Genomic DNA, 27,690 nt, shown 5'->3' on the forward strand with positions numbered 1-27,690 from the left:
CACCTTCCCAGATTGTGCACATAGTTGCTCCTCAATTTAACGCCAACTATCTGGGGGTCTATAATTAACACTTAATAACGTGGTTGACCCTGTTTAATCCTAAACTCTACCAACAAAACCTCATTTGATGCATGCATTCTGCAGTAACTGACGCCTTATTTAATAATGCAACACCTCCTCCTCATTGACCACCTCCCCTCTCTCGTCTGAAGATGCTATATCCCGGAATATTGAGCTGCCAATCCTGCCCTTCCCTCAACCACGTCTCAGTGATGGCTACTATATCACAATTCCACGTGTCAAACCTCACACTTAACTCATCCGTTTTACCTGCAATATTCCTGGCACTAAAGTAGAGGCCATCCAGCCTTGCCTTACTCCCTTGAAGCTTATTGCAGCTGTACTCCCTCTGACTTGATTGTTTTACTGGATTGTGCTGTGTTCTTATTCTGCTAAAATTCTGTGTTCCATCCCCCTGCCGAATTAGTCTGAACTTCTCCCAGTAGCACTAGCCTAACTGTGTGTGTGCCACTCTCACTCACTCTGCCTCTCTCTCTCCCACTCTCTATCTCTCTCTCACTCACTATTCCTCCTTCTCTTTCCTTTCACCCTTGCTCCCTTTCGCCCCCCCATCTCTCTACTTCTGGTGCTGCGAATGTTACTGATGCTGTCCTCCGTCCTACATTGATATGCGTGACACTGTCACTGTTCTCACCCCTCTCAGAAATTCAGGTCTGGCATTTCTTCTGATTATCTCTAATAAAAAATCGAAGCGTGTTCACAACATCTCTGTTACTGCCAGGAACATGACTACACGCGAGTGCATGTTCACTTATAACTGGCCCACTCTGGTTGTTGAGATAGGGGTACATTGCAAATTGTGAAATTGTGACCTGTCAGTTCAGGAGGAGCAACATAATCAGGGAGATCTGGAGGGACCGGGAACAGATAATTTATATTGTCACCTGGAATAAACATCTTGATGTGAGCGATTCAGATAATAGCCTGAAATCACATACGATGGGTTCCCCCACGGAATCTGTGAATCAGACACTCTGCGGCTCCCATGTCTCAGAGTGTTAGATGTTTTTTTTCTGAATATACAATATGCAGCAAATTAATAGAAAGACGTGCAAATTTCGAAAAGAGGGGCAATTCTCTCCTGAGACCCTTACATTTGATACTAGTTTCAACCTGTGAAGGTGCAGATGTGAACATTGTGTAAGAGAGCGTTGGAAATGGGCGGGCGAGTCAGAGGAATGAAACTGTGTTTCATTCTAATCCTAACATAAAGCACAGTCAATTCCATAGTTTAAAAGATTGGTCTCCCTTATTGCACTATATCATATTTGGTCACAAGCCCCAAATTCGCTTTTAAAATCCGGAATCCATTCGGGTTTAATCTCGGACCTTTTTTCCACTCCTCTTACTCTATGTTCAACATATTCTGGCATGTGAACATGGGCTTTTGTTAGGACTCTCTGCACCTTGTATATCATTGTCCGTTCTTTGAATACGATGCTCCCTTTTCACTTTTTTAATTTAGCATGTGAACATGGATTTTAATCAGCACTTATCAGTTGTTGACGGTGTATAAGTTTCATAATCATTCTGTATGTATCAGCCTCTGGTGCTGTGTATGAATCTTGCTAACCTTTGGTATGTGCCTGTTGTGGGACTGTATATGGCTGCAGAATTAATACTCTAAATGTCATTTTTGGACACTGTGGGCATTGAATTCGTTTTTTTTCTTTCACCATATCTGTTAAGAATTGATGAATTATGTGTTTTATTATGTGTTTTGACTTACTTGCACACTGTGATAGAGTTGCATTCATTCTGTACCCACCAGTGTCTTGTATTGTATGTGGATGTGTATATTTTGCCCTCTGTACAGGACTCTGTATCTGCTATGTATGGAAGAGTGCATTCATTCTATCTGCAATATTTTCTGGTACTATCTGTGAGAGCGGGATTCCATCTGAATCTGTCAACATCTGGAACTACATGTGAGAATGAAGTTGATACGGATCCAGCCAACCTCTTTGAGAGCAATATCTTTTTGTGTGTCAGTCAGTCTGTGGAATGTTATGTCATTGTGGGTTTTTTGGCTCTGCGTCCTTTAGACTTTTCTAAAAAGGTTTGTGTATGTCTGTGGCTCTTGCTCTTCATTTAATTCCCTGCTACTCTGTATGTGGTAGGATTAATGCATTGCTTCCCAATTTATTGTTAATTTCTGGCTCCATATTTATTAGTCCCTTAAATTGATGGAGTGTGTATTCACTCATTTACCTGACAGTGAGTGTGCGATTCATTCAAATTATCGCTGCATCTGCTATTGCATGGGGATGTGCCACTCTCTGCATGCCTTTCAGTGCCTGGTACAATGCATGATTTGGGGATTAAATTGTACATGACAGTGTCTGGTAAGCTATATGTTTGTGGGGTTATTTCTATACTGTTATGGCCTCTATAATTCTATATGAATGAGATTATTTTGGTATCCTTCAGTTTCAGGTAGGCTAAGTGAATGTGGGGTTAATTATATAGCTTTCAGCCTTGGTGCTTTCCATGACTAAGTGCTAAGGTTAAACAAGAAGTGTTCAGAGACCTTACATTATGTTTCTTAGTGAGAGAATTGATATGGCACGTGTTGTGTATTAAGGTCTATATTCATTAAAATTATATTTTACCTTTATTTCAGATATTTTTTGTAGTGGGATTTAATGTGTTGCTCTGTGGGGCGTCTGGGTACATTCTTAGCTTCAGATATACAGCTGATTGAAATGTACAGATTTAATGCTAACACTCCACTCTTGTGAAAGGAATGGATTGTCTTTAAATCTGAAAAAGTTTTGGGCTAGGTTTGATGGGCCTACCATTCTGTGACACTCAATGAGTGTGAGTTGGGGATCATATTCAGTCTCCCCTGTCGTGTTTGAATGTTGTATTGAACATATCTGCCCACTTTTGGGTTAACCTATAACATGGTTTCTACCAATGTTGTAGCCATAAGTTATATTATGTAGTTGCATAGGAGTTCAAGAATGGTACTCAATTTGCAACTATGTGAAAACAATTGTGAAGAGCTTCATCCCCTTCAGTCAACTATATAGCCACACATGTAATTGATGCAGTTTGTAGTCGAGGAATTACCATTGTACCTTTATTCATGCAGAGCTTTTCATAGAATCACAGAATCACACAGTGCAGAAGAGGTCCTTCAGCCCATCGAGTCTGCACCAACACGTGAGAAACATCTGAGCCACCTACCTAATCCCATTTACCAGCACTTGGTCCATAGCCTTGAATGTTATGATGTGCCAAGTGCTCATCCAAGTACTTTTTAAAGGATGAGAGGCAACCCGCCTCCACCACCCTCCCAGGCAGTGCATTCCAAACCGTCACCACCCTCTGCGTAATATTTTTTTCTTCACAACTCTCATAAACCTTTTGCCCCCCACCTTGTACTTATGCCCCCTCTTGACTGCCGCTTCAACCAAAGGGAACAGCTGCTCCCTATCCACCCTGCTCATGCCCCTCATAATCTTGCACACCTCGCTCAGGTCGCTCCTCAGTCTTCTCTGCTCCAACCAAAACAACCCAAGTCTATCCAACCTCTCTTCATAACTTCAATGTTTCATCCCAGGCAACATCCTGGTGAATATTTTGTTAGACTGGTATGATATATATAGCCCTGTCTAAATTCGGAGGCACTGCTTTGCAATTTATTAAGTATCTTCCAGTGAGCTATCTTGTTTTCTGTTCTGGCTAAGACCAGTTAAATAATATCTGATTAGAATGAAAGAGAGAGTATGATATTTGTTGTGTATTCTGTTAATCCTTTGATTACTCTGCTGGATTAGATGGTAGATGGAAATATAAACCAAGTTAATTAAGACTCTCCGGAGCAGTTTGTCTCTTGGATTGAAAAGTAGTCTCTTCCCTTTTAAACAGTGTGGGAATTAATATTTGTGACAGTGGACATATTGACCTGGCAGCATCTCTGTTCTCTGTGAACGTTGCTGCACCTACCTTGTGTTGGAACAAGCTCATTTTCGTCTTGCTTATGTTATAACTTTTATAGTTGTCACTATTATGTATCCACCTTAGTTACTAGCCTCATCTGTCAATGCATAGCATTGTTTGTGAGCTGAGATTTTTTCACTTCTTTTTAAATTGATGCTTTCAACCATTTTATGTTACTAGTGTATCCACTGCATATTAATTTATTAATTTGCAGGCCTGTACTATTATTTGAGTAATGTTTCAATTTTAAAAAATGATGCTGAATTTCACTTTCATAACACATGGGTGAAAAGATTATTTTATCATCTTATCTGAATTGGGATCCCCTTCTTTGCTGCAATTAATTCTATGAGTTGCATGTAAAGTCACTGGGATCCATTTAGGTATTTTAACCTGTATCAATTATTTTTTTTCTGGAATGGAAGTGTGATGTTGGTCTGTAACTCTCAGGCTGTGTGTATAATTACAATACACATTAATTTTTGCTGTGAGTGACTGATTTTTTAAAAAATCCATCCATGCCATTTTTTTTTCAGCATAAGATGTGTTTCATTCTCTAATTTCCAGTTTTGTTTTATAAATGAGTGTAAGTTCTGTAAAATTGTGTGCATTTTCAGGTATGTGAGTATGATTAGTTTTTCTTCTCCTGTAGTATTTATTAGTTTCTCAGATGCTAAAATGTGACTTTGACATGGTACCTGTCAGTTACTGGTAAGTGAGTGCTGGTGTTACACTGCCCCTGTGAATATCTGGTGTATGAGCATTACTTTGTAGCACAGAGATAAAAACAAAAAGCTAAAAGCTACTGCGGATGCTGGAAATCCAAAACAAAACAAAAACAGAATTACCTGGAAAAACTCAGCAAGTCTGGCAGCATCGGCGGAGAAGAAATCAGTCAACGTTTACTTTTCGAGCCTCCATGGCCCTTCGGCAGTTCTGCCGAAGGGCCATGGAGGCTCGAAACGTTGACTGATTTCTTCTCCGCCGATGCTGCCAGACTTGCTGAGTTTTTCCAGGTAATTCTGTTTTTGTTTTATTACTTTGTAGCACTTCATTACTTGCAAGTGACTTTTTTTCTCCCTATTTGTGGCATTTGAATGTGAATATGTGTGTTGCTCTTACTTGGCATTTGACAGTTTTGTTACGTGTCTGGTAAGTTAATGTGAATTTACACTGTTTCTTTTTCAGTTTTTAACATGTAAACATGTATTTGAGGCTTATTCCCAGTCTCTGGCATGAAAATGAGGAAATACCATAAATGTTTCAGTTTTTTATTCTGGATGTGTCACAAATATTCTTTAATCATTCTTCTCTTGTAAAGAAATTCTAAGATTTACTCAGATTCTCTTAGTAATGTTATGTCATTGTGTGTTTATTGAACTGTGTGTGAGCCTGTCTATGTGTGTGCACCTGTCTATGTGTGTGTGCGCCCCTGTCTGTGTGTGGGTGTGTGTGCCTGTTTATGCTCCTTTTGTCTATCTTATGTGTGAATGGACGTTTCTCTCTGTCTGTCATTTTTTAATATGTACATGTGCACATTGACTGGCACTCACAAGTATCTGGCATGCTGGTAAAGGTACATTTTGAACATATCTGGTTTTAGCTTTTCCCTTAAGATAGCCTTGGCTTTAAGTTGTAATGTTCAGCTTCTGGTATGGAAGTGTGCATTTTACCTTTACCTGACCCTTTCAGATATGAGAGTGTGGTATTCAAATTGTCTGCTCGTTTCTAGCCTCTGATGTGAGCATTTTTACTTTGTTAAAGTTAGCATTTTTAATGAGACTCTGCATTTACTGTGAATTTCAGTATCTGATCATCGATTGTAGATTTTAATCAGTACTGTTTTGTTTCTGTTTGGGATTGATATCTCTTATAGGAGTGATATATTCCATTCTGTTATTGTCTCTTCCTAATGAGCTGAATGATCCTTTTTGAACAGAATCTGTTTAATTTTGGTGCCTGAATATGGGATTTCCTTTGCAATTGTCAGTTTTGACATGAAGAAATGTTTATAAACTGTAGCAAAAGCAAAAACAAAATATCTACAGGTGGATGCTTGAAATCTCAAGAAAAAGGAAACACAATTGCTGGGAATACTGAGCAGGCCAGACAACATCTGTGGAGACAGGAGCTGAATTACCCTCCACCTGAAAATTCTGATATCAGAAAAGGTCATTGAACTGTGATGTTCACTCTCCGCCTTTCTCCACAGGTGCTGGCTTCCTTGCTGAGTATTTCCTGCATTGTTGGTGTTTCTTCCTCACCCTGTACGTGTTATTTTCCAGCAAGTGAATATGGCATCACTGTGCACCTGCCAATATCTGACACTTTTGTTTCACTTCTATTCTGACAGCGTTTCAACGTACAATTTGGTGTGTGTGTGCACGTGTGCATATTTCTAGAATGGAAGAAATTTATTTTTTCTGCACTTTTCATAGAATGCTATGCGAATGTGAGTTCACCCTGGATCTGTCACTTTTTAACATGTTACTATGAGTCTTATTCTTTACCTGTCTGTGAATGGGGATTTTAGAGTGCACCTAGTTATTTGCTGCTGTGTGACTGTTTTCTTTTATACATGTTTGGAAATAATCATGGGTTTTTAAAAAAAATATATGCTTTATTCATAAAATATCTGAAAGAACATTTCTAAATCGCCATCACCAAAAGTGCAATCAACTTTTACACATGGATCACAAGATGCTTCAATACAATCAATGAATATTACAATCATTTCAATATGGTCATTACAGACAGTCAGTGCAATGATATTGGAGTTATCAACATACATCATGTTGCACTCTTGAGGTGTTTCAATACTATTACTATTTTTTGTGAGCAGTACAGCTTTACTCTGGGTATTTAACTCTCTGTAATGCACTTGTGGCTATTACTCTGCACCTGCCAGTGACTGGCATGTGAGGATGCATTTTGCATTCACTGTTGCTGACATGTAATGCATATTTTACTACTTAACTCTCAGTTACTGGTATATAGATGTGCTGATTTTATTCTGTATCAGTAATACTGTGATATGTCAGTGTGCTTCATTTTCCTGTTGTTTGGCTCAGGGTCAGAAATATGAGCATGGAAAAAAAAAATGTTGAAACTCTTAGGCTATTTTAAATGAATGAGAATTTAATTATTTGCTTTCAATCCCCGGCATGAGAATGTGCCCTATGCTTATCATATTCTTGTGTGTGAGTATTGTCTTTCCTTCAGGTTTCTATGCAGCTTGTAGGTCATTGTCGGTTTTGCCGTGAACATGTCAGCCTGTATTACTTGAGTGTGATGTTCACATTGCAGCTTTCAATTTAGTGTGTGAGCATGGACCATTCGCTCCCTCCCCCCAACCCCTCAACCCAAACCTACAGATTTTGATGCATGTTCATGTGTGATTTTACCATAGCTATCAACGTCTGCTTTCTGGGTGCCCATTTTCTTCTTATTTTGACAATTCTGTTATGGAAAAAATGATTTTATTCTGCACCTCTCTATCACTGGTATGTGTCTGTGGTTTTACAATGTAAGGATCTGCCCCTGTCATGGGAATTCTGGCTTCTTCTGTGTCTGTCAGTCTCTCCTATGAGAGCGGTGAAACGTTATTTGCTGTACTTGTCAATATCTGCTCTGTCAGTTAAAGTTTAACCTTTCTTGTTTGTAGAGATCTGTTGATATAACTATTAGTGAGAATATTGCTCTGGCACGTGATGTGTATGTGTGTCTGTCTTAATGAATATGTACTTTATCATTATCAGGGGGAGGCAATGGTGTTGTGATGTTGTCATTGGGCTATTAATCCAAAGACCTAGGGTAAAACTCTCTGGACCCAGGTTCGAATCCTGCCGAGGTTTGGCGGATTGTGAATTCAATAAAAATCTGGAATTAAAAGAATAATGGTGACCATTGTCGATTTTTGTAAGAACCCATCTGGTTCACTAATGCAGGAAACCTGTTGTCCTTACCTGGTCTGGCCTACATGTGGTGTTGTGTTAGACCCACTTGGCCACTCAGTTGTAATAAACTGCTAAAAAGTCACAAAAATGCAATGGAACCAGATGGACCACCCAACACTTACTGAGGAACCGCAAACAAAAACACAAAAACGACTAAACTCAGCCCTGTCGACCCTGAAGGTAGATGGGAACACCTCCAACTAGAATTTCCCCTCCAAGTCACTGCACCATCCTGAATTGGAAATATATCCTGTTCCTTCACTGTCGCTGGGGAAAAATTTAGGAATTGACTCCCTAACAGCACTGTGGGTGTACCTACACCACGTGGACAGCAGGGGTTCAAGAAAGCAGCTCACCACCACCTTCTCAAGGGCAACTAAATGGTGGCACAGCCAGCAAAGCCACATCCCATGAATGAATTTAAAAAAAAGATATTATATGGGATCTTTGGTGTTGAATTTATGGTGTTGCTTTATGAATGCTGGGTGCACTCAAGGATTAATTCTGTAAATTTCAATCAGTTTTATTACCTGGTATTTAAATTGAAGGCGATGTTCACTCTTGTGACATGAAAGGGATGCCCTTCAATCTGATAATGGCTATGATTGTTGACTGCAATTGGTGGACCTGCAATTCAGCAGTACTGAGTAGGAGTGTACTGTGGTAAAATTATTTCACCTCCCCTGAGTGTCTGACCATTGGATGGAGCATTAGTACCTGGGTTTGAGATCAATTTGAGTCTGACTACTTCTGTTCTCGGTGATGGTGGAGCTGATGATCTGTCTGTATCTCTGCACTCTCGGAGTAACATCGTACCTGCTGTCAGTTAGAAAGAGGTGGCTACATTTTTATTTTTTCCTGGGGGAACATCAGCTTGAAACTGATCCCTTCATTGATTTGCCTGGGGGAAGAAACATAAGTCTTGTAACTCAAAATCAGCAGAGGACATTGAAAGACAATAGGTCAACGTAATCTTTCAACTGACAATAACTTTTTAAAAATATATATCCAGATGCAAAATATGAAGAAAAATAAAAACTACAGTGTCTGATTCCACGTCAGCAACCTGCTTTGGTAGCTTTCAAGCAATTGATTGACACTCAGAAACAATCCACATCTGTATGGCTCCAAGGGTCACACTCCCCGAGGATACAAAGACAGTTCAGATTTCAATATCCAGCTCTCAGCCGGTGCTAAAATGTTTATATCTTAATAGCTGGTGCCTCCAATACGTGACCCCTACATGGTTTCTCTCCTCCTTACTCTCTGCCTGTTTCGACCGTTCCCTGTCCAAATGCCGACAAGTTGCATGAATCAGCAGCTATACTTGGAATATGAATTACAGGTTTGAGGGGAGAAAATCCCAATAGTTTTCAACTGCAGCTTGCTCAGGTTCTGTCTCCCTCAGCAGGGCCACACACAGCCCCAGAAAGGACTCTCCCCGTCCACCCGCTCACTCCAAGTTCCGGAAAACGTTCCCGCACCGCTCCGCCTCTTACAAACAGTCCCCGGTTCTCCCTGAACTTACCCCGAGTCAATGATGATTTCTGTGTCCACACTGACAAACCGGGGCCCTGCTGGAATCAGAACGCTGTTTACTCGCTTACCCGGGCCCTAAGATTTCCATTTCTATCTGTTTGAAACAAAGGTCTCCCGCTCACTGGGCGCATGCGCTCTTCTAGTCATGTCTGGGGAAACTGAAGGAGGGAAGCAATGCGCACGCGCTTCCGTGAAACTGACGTCACTGAAAAACGTCATTTACTCCTCCCCTCAGTCAATGTTCTCCAGCTTGAGCATCACAATGGGTCTGTGTGGAACGGGCAGAGTTTCAGGCAGGTGGACGATTCCTGTATGAAGCTCAAACTGATATCGCTCCCTGCAGCATCTTTGCTGTTCATTCACCGGTTTAGGAAATCAATCCGCCCAGTGAATCTATGTGTTTGCTGTGACCAGGCAGAAGTTAATGTCTGGTCTTAAAAGTCACGCTTTAATATAATCAGTTTGAACCTCTCAGTCAATGAGTGTCAATTCGAACATTTTGTGTCCAAAGTTTACAGAGAGATCCAGAGGTTATGGATCTTTACATTTCGGATACTATTCACCTCAACCACTGGCATTACTTCTGTTTGTGTGATAGAAATGTGTTTGCCTCTGGCCCAGTATTAGCTGGAGCTGAATCACGTCATCTCTCACCTCTGTGGGTCTGTCAGTTTTAAATTAGTTTTCCCGATCAGGTTCAGATTCTTCGTTGTTTCAAAAAGGAAACCTCTCAATCTTCTAAGTTCCAATGATTAAAAGTTCAACTTGTTTATGATTCCCTCATCAGTCCACAGCATCATTTCAGGAATCTAGTCAGGGAAATTCACTGAACTATTTCAAGATAATTATATCGCTCTCTGGTTCTAAATGATGTTTGGGACAAAATTATTAATGATCATATTTGTATATTCTATTAAAATACTGATGATATGTATGCCTCTATCCGATGATAGATATGAGGGCCACTCATTGCTATATTGACACACGGTAGCAATAGAGAGACCGATTTCTCTGCCTCTCCCTCCCTTGCTCCTTCTATTTCCTTCACTCTTGGTCCCTCTACCCCCTATCTCGCGAATTCTGGTGCTGTGCACGTTACTAATGTTAATGATAGGTCAATACACACTGGCAATGTGAACACACCTCCAGTGTTATGAGTCAGAATCTCAATGTTCATTCTCCTCTCGGAAATTCAGGCCTGACATTTGATCTGATTACTAAATTGATTTCAGGTGAAGAAGAGTCACACTGACTCGAAAAGTTGACTCTGTCTTTCTCTCCACAGAGGCTCTCAGACCTGCTGAGTTTTTCCAGCTATTTTTGTTTTTGGTTCAGATTTCCAACACCCACACTATTTTGCTTTAATTTCATCAGATCATCTCCAATCAAAAATCGAAGCGAGCTCTGAAAAGCCCTTTCATTTTCAGGAACTTGACTTTGTGTTCATATATAACTGGCCCGCTCTGGTTGTTGAGGTAGGGGTACATTGTAAACTGTGAAATTGTGACCTGTCAGTTCAGGAGGAGCAACATAAACAGGGAAGTCTGGAGGGACCGGGAGCAGTTAATTTGTATTGTCACCAGAAATAAACATCTTGATGTGAGCTTTTCAGATAATAGCGTGAAATCACATATCACAGAGTCACACACAGTGCAGAAGAGGCCCTTCGGCCCATCGAGTCTGCACTGACACGTGAGAAACACCTGACCTACCTACTTAATCACATTTACCAGCACTTGGCCCATAGGCTGGAATGTTATGATGTACCACGTGCTCATCCAGGTACTTTTAAAAGGATGTGAGGCAACCCGCCACGACCACCCTCCCAGGCAGTGCATTCCAGACCGTCACCACCCTCTGGGTTAAAAAAGTTATTCCTCACAGTCGCCATGAACCACCTGCCCCTCACCTTGAACTTATACCCCCTTGTGACTGACCCTTCAACTAAGGGGAACACCTGCTCCCTATCCATACTGTCTATGTCCCTCATAATCTTGTACACCTCGATCAGGTCGCCCATCAGCCCTCTCTGCTCCAACGTAAACAACACAAGACTATCGAACCTCTTTTCATAACCTAAATGTTTCATACCAGGCAACATCCTGGTGAATCTCCTCTGCATCCTCTCCAGTGCAATCACATCCCTCCTATAATGTGGCCACCAGATTGTACTCCAGCTGTAGCCTCACCAAGGCTCTATACAACTCCTACATGACCTCCCTACTTTTGTAATCTATGCCTCGATTGATTAAGGCAAGTGTCTCATATGCCTTTCCCCCACCCCACTAACATGCCCCATCCGCCTTCAGAGATCTAGGGACACACACGACAAGGTCCCTTTGTTCCTCAGAGCTTCCCAGTGTCATGTCGTTCATTGAATACTTCCTTGTCAAATGACTCCTTCCAAAGTGTATCACCTCACACTTTTCACGGTAAAACTCCATCTGCCTCTTATCTGCCCATTTGACCATCCCGTCTATAACTTCCTGTAGCCCAACACACTCAACCTCGCTGTTAAACACCAATCTGCGAATGAGACCATCTACGGCTCCCATGCCACAGAGACCTAAACGTTCGCTGAGTTTACAATCGACAATATTCTTCAAAGGAAAGGGAGCAAAGTACGAAAAAGAGGAGGAATTCACGCCTGAGAGCTTCACATTATTGACCGCTGTTCCCTGTAAACATGTAGATGTGAACATTGTGTAAGAGAGTGTTGGAACTGGGCGGGAGAGTCAGAGGAATGAAACTGTGTTTGTGCGTCCGTTCTGATCATGAGATTTCCGAGTTCTGCTTGCCTAAACTAAAAATATTTTCAATTCATAAGTTCCCTCTTTTCCCCAGCTTGACGCCAAAGTGAAATTTAAAGACAATTTCTTGGTTGTTATCTAGATTTCAGTCGATAAGTAGAGGACATGTCAGAGATCGGGTGAAGGAGCCGCAGTAAATCCGGTTTAAATCGAAACTCGAGTCTTCAATTCGCGTCAAATCTTTTCGACAGCAAACATTACAGTGTCAGAGATAAGAAGGATTCAGTCTGGGACACTGCAGAGCCTGAATTTCCATGGAATTGGGGAGTTTGTGAGGAGAGAAAAACACAGAGAGGCAGCAGCAGACTGGAGCTGACAGCAGCCTGTCTCCGCCCCGTCCGCTCGCTGCCTTTAAGTTGCTCAGTGCCGCCACCAGCGGCTTCATTTCTCAGCCCGTTCACATTGACAGAGACATCTTTTGTGCAGAGTCCCGGAACATGACCGATACTGCAGCCGCCGAAACGGCTCCTCCAGCCGCTCCCGCCGCCCAGGTCAAGACTCCCAAGAAGAAGAAGAAGGCGGCTCCCCGGAGCAGTGCAGCCGGTCCCAAGCTGGGCGAGCAGATCCTCAAGGTGGTGGCGGATTGCAGCGATCGCAAGGGGATGTCGCTGCCCGCGATCAAGAAGGCGCTGCGCGGCAAAGGGCTGGATGTGGAGAAACTGGGCTCCCAGATCAAGCAAAGCATCAAGAGGAATGTGAAGAATGGCTTCCTGGTTCAGGTCAAGGGCACGGGCGCCTCGGGCTCCTTCAAAGTCCCTAAGAACACAACCCCGGGGAAAGTGGGAAAGAAGGCGAAGGTAGCAGCTGGCAAGAAATCTCCAGTGAAGAAAGCGGCAGCCAAGAAGGTGACAGCAAAGAAAGCAGCGGCCAAGAAGACTCCAGTCAAGAAAGCAACGGCCAAGAAATCCCCAGCGAAGAAAGCAGCGGCCAAGAAATCCCCAGCGAAGAAAGCAGCGGCCAAGAAAACAGCCAAGAAGGCGGCAACTCCCAAAAAGCCGGTGAAAAAAGCAGCCCCCAAGAAAAAGTCTCCGGCCAAGAAGGTGACGGGCGTCAAAAAAGTGGCGATAGGGAGGGCCAAGCCCAAAGGGAGATAAGCAAAGACAGGAAAGAAGGGAAACATCCCGAGCAAATTGTAAACCTCTGAACCCAAAGGCTCTTTTCAGAGCCACCCACATTTCACATGAAAGAGCTGATCCCCTGATCATTTGATCCCTGTCTCCGCGCTGGGAGCGGTTTTTAGATGGAAATGTTTCTTTATCCTTCCACTTAAATCCTATTTTCCCGCCCTCTCACTGACACACTCTCCACCCGTCCCCTCCCGCACTGTGCAATAAGACACAGGGATATCCTTACAGCTCCCTAACCGGGATGTGTCCCAGTGCATTCAATGTTTATCTTTTCTTTATTCACATTTGCAGGGTGAGAGTCTGCAATGGAGTGAGCATCGCTCAAAATTCCGCCTCACAACTAAGGCCCATACCTGTTGTTTCTCTAATTCTGTTGGAAGAGATGTTAGGGAATTTCTCAATCCCTTTTGGCAGCCTGGAGGGGAGGGTTCGGGGGATAGTCTAGAGTTGTGTTGGTATAGAATAGGAGAGGGATTGAAATAGATGCAAACATTTGACTCTTAAGTGCAGTATCGAGGGGGGAATATTACTGAGAAGATTGGATTTAATACCTACGATTTTCAAAATAGCTGGTTTATGATGTTGAAATATTTCAGTTACGTTTAAAGATTTCTGTTCAGCTTTCTTCATAATTTGATAAATAAATGTATTTCGGGCAGGCAGGAGGAGGGGCTGTCTGACAAGAGACATTGCCCTGACTGTCATTCACGCTGTCTCGCCCCGCCTCTCACACACACACACACACACACTCTCTCTCTGTAATTCTCCCTTTCTCAGTCAGGTCGGGGCGGGCTGTATAAAAGCGGAACGTGAAGCCGCTGCCCACTCATTCAGCACCGATTTGACTGAAGAAGCATCATGTCTGGCAGAGGGAAAGGAGGCAAAGGACTGGGGAAAGGCGGAGCAAAGCGGCACCGCAAAGTGCTTCGCGATAACATCCAGGGCATCACCAAACCAGCCATCCGCCGCCTGGCTCGCCGTGGCGGTGTCAAGCGCATTTCGGGCCTGATCTACGAGGAGACCCGCGGGGTGCTGAAGGTTTTCCTGGAGAATGTGATCAGGGATGCTGTCACCTACACCGAGCACGCCAAGCGGAAGACGGTCACCGCCATGGATGTGGTGTACGCTCTGAAACGCCAGGGCCGCACTCTCTATGGATTCGGCGGCTGAACAAATCGACCCGACTCTCTAACAAAACCCAAAGGCTCTTCTAAGAGCCGCCCACAACCTCACATTGAGAGCAGTGACCTTCGAGACGGAAAGCGAGATGTAGTTTTATAAAAACAGCTTTTTCACCTGCGCATTCTCCATTCGCTATACTATAGTGAGTTACACAAGGTTTCATGGTTTATTTTCGTTCGGTTTTCAGGAATTCGCTTCCTTTCAATCTCCAGAAACCCGATTCCCAGCCTGGCTGAGGAACACGACAGATTCCAAACTAACACCGAGTTCACAAGATAAAGGCCATCATTTATTACACTTTGATCAGGAGTAACTATTTTGAGACACATTATTTTCGCTTCTTCGCACTATTTTCAACCCTGCCTTTTTATTCTTCGCTTTCTCTTCCTGAGTCGTTGAAACACGACAGGACCTGGGAGGTATCTGTAGATGAGCTTTATGTGGATCAGCCTGTATCCATGCAGCATGTTGACTGGATCCAGGAAGCACGATATTTAAGAGCTTTATTCTGGCCTGTTTCAGAGCGATCAATATAATAATGCGAATTTAAACGGGAATGTAAGGCAAATCTCAGCAGGTCTGGCAGCCCTGGCGGAGAAGAGCACAGCTGACGTTTCGGGTCCTCATGACCCTTCAACAGAACTGAGTAATATTAGGAGAGGGGTGAAATATAAGCTGGTTTAAGGTGGGGGTGGGGGGAGAGAATTTGAAGGTGGGGTGGTTGTAGGGACAAGGAAGCAGTGATAGGAGCAGATAATCAAAAGATGTCACAGACAAAAGAAAAAAGAGGTGTTGAAGGTGATGATATTATCTAAACGAATGTGCTAATTAAGAATGGATGGCAGGACACTCAAGGCACAGCTCTAGTGGGGGTGGGGTGGAAAGACTAACAGGGCATAAAAGGTATAAATTTAAAAATAATGGAAATAGGTGGGAAAAGAAAAATCTATATAAATTAATGGAAAAAACAAAAGGGAGGGGGATGAAACGGGAAAGGGGGTGGGGATGGAGGAGGGAGTTCAAGATCTAAAGTTGTTGAATTCAATATTCAGTCCGGAAGGCTGTAAAGTGCCTAGTCGGAAGATGAGGTGCTGTTCCTCCAGTTTGCGTTGGGCTTCACCTGAACAATGCAGCAAGCCAAGGACGGACATGTGGGCAAGAGAGCAGGGTGGAGTGTTAAAATGACAAGCGACAGGGAGGTTTGGGTCTTTCTTGCGGACAGACCGCAGGTGTTCTGCAAAGCGGTCGCCCAGTTTACGTTTGGTCTCTCCAATGTAGAGGAGACCGCATTTGGAGCAACGAATGCAGTAGACTAAGTTAGGGGAAATGCAAGTGAAACGCTGCTTCACTTGAAAGGAGTGTTTGGGCTCTTGGACGGTGAGGAGAGAGGAAGGGAAGGGGCAGGTGTTGCATCTTTTGCGTGGACATGGGGCGGTGCCATAGGTGGGGGTTGAGGAGGAGGGGAAGGTGGAGGGGTGGACCAGGGTGTCCCGGAGGGAACGATCCCTACGGAATGCCACAAAGGGGGTTGAAGGGAAGATGTGTTTGGTGGTGGCATCATGCTGGAGTTGGCGGAAATGGCGGGGGAATGATGCCTCCGGCCAGCAATCGATCAGGGGATGAAAGAATTTAATCTGCGTTCAAAAGCAGGAAGTCGGAGCTGTTACCGAAATGGGGCTCGCAAACATTGAGACCTTGTGATATTTGTCGCATTGATATTTATTTGAACTGCCTTCAAACTAGGTTTCTTTTAATTTCAGTTACTCGTCCCTCTGAAATTGGCGGGCATTTTGAAATTGATGAACTGTCAGTTTCTGCTCCACCAATCAGGGCCCAGAAATCCATGCAGCCCGCTGCTCTTTTCAAATTTCTGGGCGGGATTGCGCTGCATCCAATCAGGACAGGAGGGAGGTGACGGACATGTCTTAAATAGACAGACACAGATCGGCTTGATCATTCTCAGAGTCTGTGTTCCACAGCGTTTGTTATCATGGCCAGGACCAAGCAGACAGCGCGCAAGTCGACCGGAGGGAAAGCTCCCCGCAAGCAGCTGGCTACCAAAGCTGCCCGCAAGAGCGCTCCAGCCACGGGCGGCGTCAAGAAGCCCCATCGCTACAGGCCCGGCACTGTGGCTCTGCGGGAGATCCGCCGCTACCAGAAATCCACCGAGCTGCTGATCCGCAAACTGCCCTTCCAGCGCCTGGTGCGAGAGATCGCTCAGGACTTCAAGACCGACCTGCGCTTCCAGAGCTCGGCCGTCATGGCCCTGCAGGAGGCCAGCGAGGCTTACCTGGTGGGGCTCTTTGAGGACACCAACCTGTGCGCCATCCACGCCAAGCGAGTCACCATCATGCCCAAGGACATCCAGCTGGCCCGCCGCATCCGCGGGGAGCGCGCCTAGACTCACCCTGCCCGACACTAGACTTACACCGAGAACCACAAAGGCTCTTTTAAGAGCCACCAAGTCGGTCAAAGAAGGAGCTGCGATCTCTTAACTACACCAGCACTTTAGCATCTCAGGCCTACAATTTATTTTCCTCACTTTGTCACCGGGTAACTGTCCTTTGCTTCAATCACTCGGTGTTTCAGATCATTTGAGATCATTTTCATAAGGCAAATATTTTAATAATAAAGGCACTTTTTCGCGAATTCTGGAGACTGGATATAAATAGTTGCAGCACATACTACTAATGTCCGTAAGATGTAACAGTGCTAGCAGGATGCGTCTCACTCTAACCCACCCTTTCAGATATCATCAGAAATTACGAAGCGATAGGGATGTTCACACATGCACTAAAACCCGGATTCAGCTTCAAATGCCCCAAAGAGCCACCGAGTCGGTCAGAGAAAGAGCTGCGATCTCTTGTTAAACAATCTAGCTCCTAAAACCCTCGGGCCTACAATTTATTTAAGTCCTTTTGTTCATCCGGTCTCTCCCTCTGCTGCATTTGGGGATATGGGGTGATTCCATTTATAGTTCTTTAGCTATTTCACGTCATTGAATTAGAAATGGAATGAATTAATTATTCAATGAATGTTTCCCTGAACATTGTCAGTTGGTCATATGTAGATGCAGCACAGACTCCTGGTGTCTGGAAAAGGCAACAGCGCCAGCGTCTCGTTGTAACCAGCGCTTTCACAGATCGCATTAGAAATATAATGTCATTCCGAATCGATAGGGATGTTATCGCGCATCCGGATAGACAACAGGTCGCCCCTTTCACTGATTAAGTGAGTGGCTCTGAAAAGAGCCTTTGGGTTCTCAGTTTAAAGAATGGTCGCTTCACTTGGTCTTGGTGGCTGCAGAGGCGCCGCTTTTCTTGGGCAGCAGCACGGCCTGGATATTAGGCAGCACCCCGCCCTGAGCGATGGTCACCCCTCCCAGCAGCTTGTTGAGCTCCTCGTCGTTGCGGACGGCCAGCTGCAGGTGCCTGGGGATGATGCGGGTCTTCTTGTTGTCCCGGGCCGCGTTGCCGGCCAGCTCGAGGATTTCAGCCGTCAGATACTCGAGCACGGCGGCCAGATAGACCGGGGCTCCGGCACCCACACGCTCAGCGTAGTTCCCCTTCCTCAGCAGCCTGTGAACGCGGCCCACCGGGAACTGCAGTCCGGCCCGGGAGGAGCGAGACCTGGCCTTGGACCGAACTTTCCCACCAGTCTTTCCTCTTCCAGACATTGTAACAATCTCACAAGCACTTTCACAGAGAATGCTGATATCCGCCTTCTTTCAGTTCTCTTATACTCTCAGGAGGAATGGTGGTGCGCTCAGAGCTGATTGGTCAATTATATTTTAGCTCATAATATTCTTCATGTTACCAATCAGATTTCTGCCTGACTCACCAATGCGGGCAAGCAACGTATGAAGTCGGAAGTTAAGGGCGCCAAATCATCAGTTAAACAAACGATTATATATTTCAAACTGGAAAAGTCCGCCAAAAAATTAATCGAAGGAATTATCGGACAGAAATCGTCTTAGCTAAACAAAGGACAATTCCTTTACAAATTGTTCTAATGTTTAACATTAAAGCAGTTCTGTTACAGAATGTTAGAAGGTTTCTCGCTCTCTTTTCCTTGTCTACAGTTTACCCGAAACTGTCAGTTTCTGGTTTTGCCTGTGGACAAGAGGACAATAAAGGCGCCAACTTTTGTTTTATACATGTTCGTGAGTGTGAAGAGCGGAGTGCACATTTTTTGGCTTAAATCTGCCAGTATTGAAACTGAGGCTTCCTACACCGCCAGGACTTATACGGAATGAATTGATCAAATCAACTTTTATAATGCTGGGGAGGGATAGCATCTTTGAAGGATCAAAGATAGACTCTGCTTGATTACATTTATGCAACAAGGCAGGGTCTATTCTGAAGCAGCAAGCATACATTGTATTCCAAACCAACAATAAAAATGAAAATCCTCTGCAGGCTATGTGATTCTGGGATTAAGCCTAATCATCATTATCTGTTACTTAAATGTTGTTTTCACTCACTGAAGCTTTTCTTCCGAAATTGACATCAACGATATATGTTTCTGTTTTTGTTTTTGTCTCTGTAGCATTCAGATTTAAGTCAGTTTGGATTTTATCTGGTGCATGTCAATCCCTGAGAAAATTTTATATTTCATTCGACATCTAATGCTGCCAACATAAGATTATGCTTCTATTCTCCTTTTAATCCCCACATAATCTGTTAAACCCTGCTATGGGTGCATGGAATATCTGTCTGTTCATGATAAATAAATGTGAACTTTATTCTGAAATGTATATTTTTCCATAAAATAAAGCAGGGTAAAAAAAACAGGGAATTACAGACTGATTAGCCTATCATCAGTGGTAGACTTAATACTAAAGTCTATAATGTGATAACAGGAGACTTAGACGATGTCAAAGAGATTGGACAAAGAGGACACCAACCTGTGTGCCATCCACGCCAAGCGAGTGACCATCATGCCCAAGGACAGCTGGCCGGCCACATCCGCGGGGAGTGCGCCTAGACTGACCCTACCCGACTCTAGACTTACACCGACAACCACAAAGGCTCTTTTACGAGCCACCAAGTCGGTCAGAGAAAGGGCTGCGATCTCTTAACTACAACAACACTTTATCCTCTCAGGCCTACAAGTTAATTTCCTTACTTTGTCACCCGGTAACTCTCCTTTGCTTCCTTTACTGGGTGTTTCAGACGATTTGTGGTTATTTCAAAGGTGAAACACTCTCACCCCGCCCCCCTCTCTATCCACCACTTCATACTCTCTCCCCCTCACACTTTCTTAGCATGTCACACTTTCTACCCCCACTCTCTTACTCCTCTCACACTCCCTATCTCCTCTCACTCTCTTGCACTCCCACGCTCTCACATTCACACTCTCCCCTTCTCACTCATTACCCACTCTTCCTGGCTACAACATCACATTCTCTCCACCCTCACATTCTCCCCATCACGACCTCTCCACCTCACTCTCTCTACCCCTTCACACGTTCTTCCCTTCACATGCTCTCCCCATCATATTCCCTACCACCTCACACTCCAAATCCCTTCGCAATCTGAACCCCCTCACACTCTCTTTGCTGCCAACACTCTCTAACCCCTCTCATTCTCTCCTGCTCACATTCTTTCCGCCTCACACTCTCTCCTGCTCACTCTTTATGTCCTCACAATGTCTACCCCACTCTCACTCTCTGCCCTTCAATCCCTCTAACACCCACCTTCTCTCCCCCAATACTCTGTCCTCCTCACTCATTCTATGCCCTCACACTCTTTCCACCTCTATCACTTTATACCCCACATGGTATACCCCCTGACAATCTCTATTCAGTCACACCCTCACTTTCAACCCCCTCACACTCTCACTCCCCTCAGAATCTCTCCCCCTCACACAGCCACCCCTTCTTTCTCAACAATCTTACACACTTTCTCCCCTCACACTTTGTCCCTTGCTCACCCTCTCTCCACCTCAGGATCTCTCACCCCCTCACACTCTTCTCCCCGCACTCTTTCCATCACACACTCCCTCACCCTCACACTCTCTTCCCCCTCACTGTCTCTACAACCTCACCTCACACCTCATTCCCCCCTCACTCTCTCTTATGCCTGAAACTGCTCCAGCTCTGTGCTCTCTACCCTTTCAAACATTCTCCCCCTCAGACCCTGTAACCCTTTCACTTTGTACCCTTCACTCTCTTCCCCCCTCAAACTCTCTAACCCATCACACTCTCCCCCTCATGCTCTCTCCCCTCACATTCTCTTGAACTGCACACTATCTACACCCTCACTCGCTGCCCCCTCACACTCTCTCCATGTCACAATCTCCTGCCCCTCACACACTTACCCCTCACTCTCTCCCCCTCAAACTCTACACCACTAATACTTTCTACCCCTCACACTCTCAACTCCCTCAGACTGTGTCTCCCTTTCACACATTCTCCTCCTCACATCAATTAACCCAATGAACGGCATGACACTAGGAAGTTCTGAGGAACAAAGGGACCTTGGCGTGTGTGTCCATGGAACTCTGAAGGAGGAGGGGCATATTAGTGGGGTGGTGAAAAAGGCATATGGGACAATTGCCTTTATCAATCGAGGCATAGATTACAAAAGTGGGAGGTCATGTTGGAGTTGTATAGAACCTTGGTGAGGCCACAGCTGGAGTGCTGGGTGCAGTTCTGGTCGCCACATTAAAGGAAGGATGTGAATGCACTGGAGCGGATGCAGAGAAGGTTCACCAGGATGTTGCCTGGAATGAAACATTTAAGTTATGAAGACAGGTTGGATAGACTTGGGTATTTAATTGGAGCAGAGAAGACTGAGGGGCGACCTGATCGAGGTGTACAAGATTATGAGGAGCATGGACAGGGAGGATAGGGAGCAGCTGTTCCCCTTAGTTGAGGGGTCAGTCACAAGGGGGCATAAGTTCAAGGTGAGGGGGAGGAGGTTTAGAGGGGATGTGAGAAAAAACTTTTTTTACCCAGAGGGTGGTGACGGTCTGGAATGCGCTGCCTGGGAGGGTGGTGGAGGCGGGTTGCCTCACATCCTTTAAAAAGTACCTGGATGAGCACTTGGCACGTCATAACATTCAAGGCTTTGGGCCATGTGCTGGTAAAAGGAATTAGGTAGCTAGGTCAGGTGTTTCTCATGTGTCGGCGCTGACACGATGTGCCGAAGGCCCTCTTCTGCAGTGTGTGATTCTGTGAACCCCTCACGCTGTATTGCTCACAATCTATTCCCCTTAAATCTCTCTCCCTCACATTTCCTTCCCCTTCACTCTCTATGCCCTCACACTGTCTATCGTACTCCCACTCTCTGCTCCTCATAGACACTAAATCTCTCACTCTCTCTCCCTATCACACTCTCTACACCATCATACTAGTTGCCCCCTCAACACTCTCCACATCACAATCTGTCACTCGTGACACTCCCCCGTGCCTGATACTCTCTCCCCTTCACACACTCTCCCCCTCACTCACTCTACACCCTCACACCTTCAACACTCTCAAACTTGCTGCGCCTTCAAAGTCTCTCTACATCACAATCTCTCCCATCCCTCTCCACTCCCTCACGTTTTCTCCGCCTCACACTCTCTCCCCTGCTCTCTGCCTACCATGTGCTCTCACTCAATTCAAAGAATGCATGGGTGAACAGCAACAATTGTTTATTCCTGTCTGGCACAAAAGTGAAACAAGAAAGGTGGCTAAACCATGGCTTACAAGGGAAATTAGAGATAGTATTAGATGCAAGGAAGAGGCATACAAATTGGCCAGAAAAAAACAACAGACCTGAGGATTGGGAGCAGTTTAGAATTCAGCAAAGGAGGACCAAGGGATTGATTAAGAAGGGGAAAATAGAGTATGAGAGTAAGCTTGCAGGGAACATAAAAACTGACTGTAAAAGGTTCTATAGGTATGTGAAGAGAAAAAGATTGGTGAAGACAAATATACAGACAGAAAGAGGGGAATTTATAAAGGGGAACAAAGAAATGGCTGACCAACTAAATACATACTTTGGTCCTGTCTTCACAAAGAAGGATACTAATAATATACCAGAAATGTTGGAGAACACAGGGTTTAATGAGGGGGAGGAACTGAAATAAATCAGTATTAGTAGGGAAATGGTGTTGGGAAATTGAAAGGATTGAAGGCCGATTAATCCCCGGGGCCTGATAATCTACATCCCAGAGTATTTATGGAAGTGGCCCTAGACATAGTGGATGCAATAGTGGTCATCTTTTGAGGCTCAATAGAATCTGGAACAGTTCCTACAGATTGGAGAGTAGCAAATGTAACCCCACTATTTAAAAAGGGAGGTAGAGAGAAAACAGGGAATTATAGACCAGTCAGCCTGACGTCAGTAGTGGGGAAAATTCTAGAGTCATATAAAAGATTTAATAGCTGCGCACGTGCAAAACAGTGGCAGAATCGGACAGAGTCAGCATGGATTTACGAAAGGGAAATCATGCTTGACAAATCTACTGGAATTTTTTGAGGATGTAACTAGTAGAGTTGATGAGGAGGAGCCAGTGGATGTGGTTTATTTGGACTTTCAGAAGGCTTTTGACAAAGTTCCACATAAGAGATTGGTGTGTAAAATTAAAGCATTTGGGATTGGGGGTAGTGTATTGAAATGGATAGAAAACTGGTTGGCAGACAGGAAACAAAGAATAGGTAAAAACGTGTCTTTTTCCAAATGGCAGGCAGTGACTAGTGGGGTACTGCAGGGATCGGTGCTAGGACCCCAGTTATTCACAATATATATTAATGATTTAGATGAGGAAGCTAAATGTAATATCTGGAAATTGCAGATAACACAAAGTTGGGTGGGAGGGTGAGCTGTGAGGAGGATGCAGAGATGCTTCAGTGTGATTTGGACAAGCTGAGTGAGTGGGCAAATGCATGGCAGATGCAGTATATTGTGGATCAATGTGAGGTTATCCATTTTGGTAGTGAAAACAGGAAGGTAGATTATTATCTGGATGGCTATAAATTGAGAGTGGGGAAAGTACAACGAGACCTGGGTGTCCTTGTACACCAGTCGCTGAACATAAGCATGCAGGTGCAGCAGGCGGTAAAGAAGGCAAATGGTATGTTGGCCTTCATAGCCAGAGGATTCAAGTACAGGAACAGGGATGTCTTGCTGCAATTGTATAGGGCCTTGGTGAGACCTGGGATATAATGTACAGTTTTGGTCTCCTTATCTGAGGAAGGGTGTAGTTGCTATAGAAGGAGGGCAGCGGGTCTCATAGAAACATATATTAAATTCAAACAGGACTAGACAGGGTGGATACAGGAAGGACGTTCCCGATGTTCGGGGAGTCCAGAACCATGGGTCACAATCTGAGGATATGGGGTAGCCCATTTAGGACTGAGATGAGGAGAAATTTCTTCACCCAGTGAGTGGTGAGCCTGTGGGATTCGTTACCACAGAAAGTAGTTGAGACCAAAACATTGTATGTTTTCAAGAAGGAGTTAGATATAGCTGTTGTGGCGAAAGGGATCAAAGGATATGGGGAGAAAGCGGGAGCAGGCTATTGAGTTGGATGATCATCCATGAACATAATGATTGGCGGAGCAGGCTCGAAGGGCCGAATGGCCTACTCCTGCTCCTAGTTTCTATGTTGCTAACTCTATCCCTTCCTACCCTCTTGCCCACACACTGTCTCACACCTCTCTCTCACGCTCTCTCACTCTGTACACCTCTAACACTTTCTACCTCCAGGACTCTTTGCTCTTTAACACTCTCTGTCCCCTTTCACTCTCTTCTGCTCACTCTCTCACACTCACACTCTCTCCCCCTCTCATTTGCTACCCCCTTTCAGGCTTGTCATCTAGACACTCTCTCCCCAGTCACACTCTCTCCCCCTCATCCTTTCTCCCCCTCACACTCTCTTCCCCTCTCACTCCCTTCACCCTCACACTCTCTTCCCCTTTCACTCCCTTCACAGTCACACACTCTGCCTCTTCACACCCTCCCCCTCAGACTCTTGGCACCTTCAATACTTCCTGCTCGCACACTTTTTCCTGCCTCACATTCTCTACCCCCTTACACTCTCCTACTTTCACTCTCTCTCCCTCACACTCTCTCCACCTCTCACTCACTAAACCCTTTCACTCTCATCACCTTGACACTATCCACCCCCTCACACTGCCTCCCCCTCACACACTCTCCCTTTCACACTCTCTCCTCCACACACTCTGTCCCCCTCACACTCTGCCTCATGCACCCTCTACCCCTCTCACCACACATATCCTCAGACATTTTCACACTTGCACACTCACCCACACAATCTCTGCCCCTCACACTCAATGCCCCCTCACACTCACTTCCTCTTCACACTCAGGCTCCTCACATTCACTCTGATTCACATTCTATGCCCCTCTTTTTCCCTTCTCGTTCACATTTTCTCCCCCTCACAATCCCCTCCCAGTCACACTCACTCTCTGATAATAAGCACAGTCCCTCACAATCTCTAACCCCTCAGTGTCTTTCCCTGCTTACAGTCTCTCCTGCTCACACTCTTTCCACCCTCACATCTTCCCCCTCACACTTTCTCCCTCTCTCTCTTAACTCCTTTACTCTTTCTCTCCCTCACACTCTCTTCCGCTTACACTCTCTCCCATGCTCACACTCTCCACCCCTAACATTCTGCCGGACAGTTTTATTCCCCCAGCAGTTTCTGTTTTCATTTCAGATTTCCCACATCCACAGTGTTTTATTTTATTTTTCATTGTACCCATAGAGCCTTAGTTCAGCAGGGAGATTATCCTTTGCCTGTTAGTTCATGGTAAATGATTGCTCAATTTAAATTAATTTATTGACACAGGATTACTGTGGCTTCACAGCAGGATGCAGAGATGCCTCAAGCTGAGTGAGTGGGCAAATGCAAGGCAGATGCAGTATAATGTGGATCAATGTGAGGTTATCCATTTTGGTAGTGAAAACAGGAAGGCAGATTATTATCTGAATGGCTATAAATTGAGAGAGGGGAATGTGCAACGAGACCTGGGTGTCCTTGTACACCAGTCGCTGAACATAAGCATGCAGGTGCAGCAGGCGGTAAAGAAGGCAAATGGTATGTTGGCCTTCATAGCCAGAGGATTCAAGTACAGGAACAGGGATGTCTTGCTGCAATTGTATAGGGCCTTGGTGAGACCTGGGATATAATGTACAGTTTTGGTCTCCTTATCTGAGGAAGGGTGTAGTTGCTATAGAAGGAGGGCAGCGGGTCTCATAGAAACATATATTAAATTCTAACAGGACTAGACAGGGTAGATGCAGGAAGGACGTTCCCGATGTTCGGGGAGTCCAGAACCATGGGTCACAATCTGAGGATATGGGGTAGCCCATTTAGGACTGAGATGAGGAGAACTTTCTTCACCCAGAGAGTGGTGAGCCTGTGGGATTCGTTACCATAGAAAGTAGTTGAGACCAAAACATTGTATGTTTTCAAGAAGGAGTTAGATATAGCTCTTGGGGCGAAAGGGATCAAAGGATATGGGGAGAAAGCGGGAGCAGGCTATTGAGTTGGATGATCATCCATGAACATAATGATTGGCGGAGCAGGCTCGAAGGGCCGAATGGCCTACTCCTGCTCCTAGTTTCTATGTTGCTAACTCTATCCCTTCCTACCCTCTTGCCCACACACTGTCTCACACCTCTCTCTCCACCCACTCACGCTCTCTCACTCTGTACACCTCTAACACTTTCTACCTCCAGGACTCTTTGCTCTTTAACACTCTCTGTCCCCTTTCACTCTCTTCTGCTCACTCTCTCACACTCACACTCTCTCCCCCTCTCATTTGCTACCCCCTTTCAGGCTTGTCATCTAGACACTCTCTCCCCAGTCACACTCTCTCCCCCTCATCCTTTCTCCCCCTCACACTCTCTTCCCCTCTCACTCCCTTCACCCTCACACTCTCTTCCCCTTTCACTCCCTTCACCGTCACACACTCTGCCTCTTCACACCCTCCCCCTCAGACTCTTGGCACCTTCAATACTTCCTGCTCACACACTTTTTCCTGCCTCACATTCTCTACCCCCTTACACTCTCCTACTTTCACTCTCTCTCCCTCACACTCTCGCCACCTCTCACTCACTAAACCCTTTCACTCTCATCACCTTGACACTCTCCACCCCCTCACACTGCCTCCCCCTCACACACTCTCCCTTTCACACTCTCTCCTCCACACACTCTGTCCCCCTCACACTCTGCCTCATGCACCCTCTACCCCTCTCACCACACACATCCTCAGACATTCTCACACTTGCACACTCACCCACACAATCTCTGCCCCTCACACTCAATGCCCCCTCACAGTCGCTTCCTCTTCACACTCAGGCTCCTCACATTCACTCTGATTCACATTCTTTGCCCCTCTTTTTCCCTTCTCGTTCACATTTTCTCCCCCTCACAATCCCCTCCCAGTCACACTCACTCTCTGATAATAAGCACAGTCCCTCACAATCTCTAACCCCTCAGTGTCTTTCCCTGCTTACAGTCTCTCCTGCTCACAGTCTTTCCACCCTCACATCATTTTCCCCCTCACACTTTCTCCCTCTCTCTCTTAACTCCTTCACTCTTTCTCTCCCTCACACCCTCTTCCGTTTACACTCTCCCATGCTCGCGCTATTCACCCCTTGTATTCTGCCGGACAGTTTTATTCCCCCAGAAGTTTCTGTTTTCATTTCAGATTTCCTGCATCCACAGTGTTTACTTTTATTATTTCATTGTCCCCATAGAGTCTCGTTCGAGCAGGGAGATTATTCTTTGCCTGTTTCCTCATGGTAAATGACTGCTCAATTTAAACTATTTTATTGACACAGAATTACTGTGGCTTCAAAGCAGGATGCAGAGATGCTTCAATGTGATTTAGACAAGCTGAGTGAGTGGGCAAATGCATGGCAGATGCAGTATAATGTGGATCAATGTGAGGTTATCCATTTTGGTAGCAAAAAGAGAAAGGCAGATTATTATCTGATGACTATAAACTGAGAGAGGGGAATGTGCAACGAGACCTGGGTGTCCTTGTACACCAGTCGCTGAAGGTAAGCATGCAGGTGCAGC

General features: G+C 45.0%; 2 protein-coding genes across 2 annotated transcripts; one reads left to right on the forward strand and one right to left on the reverse strand.

Moving 5' to 3' along the window:
• The first annotated feature begins 12,771 nt into the window (after positions 1-12,771).
• LOC144672470 (histone H1-like) lies at positions 12,772-13,428 on the forward strand. The gene has a single exon (XM_078534314.1). It carries the CDS (start codon positions 12,772-12,774, stop codon positions 13,426-13,428), a length of 657 nt encoding a protein of 218 aa, XP_078390440.1.
• Positions 13,429-17,859: 4,431 nt separating this feature from the next.
• Positions 17,860-18,319, reverse strand: LOC144672482 (histone H2AX-like). Its single transcript, XM_078534326.1, has one exon. The coding sequence runs from the start codon at positions 18,317-18,319 to the stop codon at positions 17,927-17,929; it is 393 nt and encodes a 130-aa protein (XP_078390452.1). The 3' UTR covers positions 17,860-17,926.
• Between the last annotated feature and the right edge of the window lie 9,371 nt (positions 18,320-27,690).

Source organism: Cetorhinus maximus, chromosome 38 (genome assembly GCF_964194155.1).
Source record: "Cetorhinus maximus chromosome 38, sCetMax3.hap1.1, whole genome shotgun sequence".
NCBI classification, from domain to species: Eukaryota; Metazoa; Chordata; class Chondrichthyes; order Lamniformes; family Cetorhinidae; genus Cetorhinus; species Cetorhinus maximus.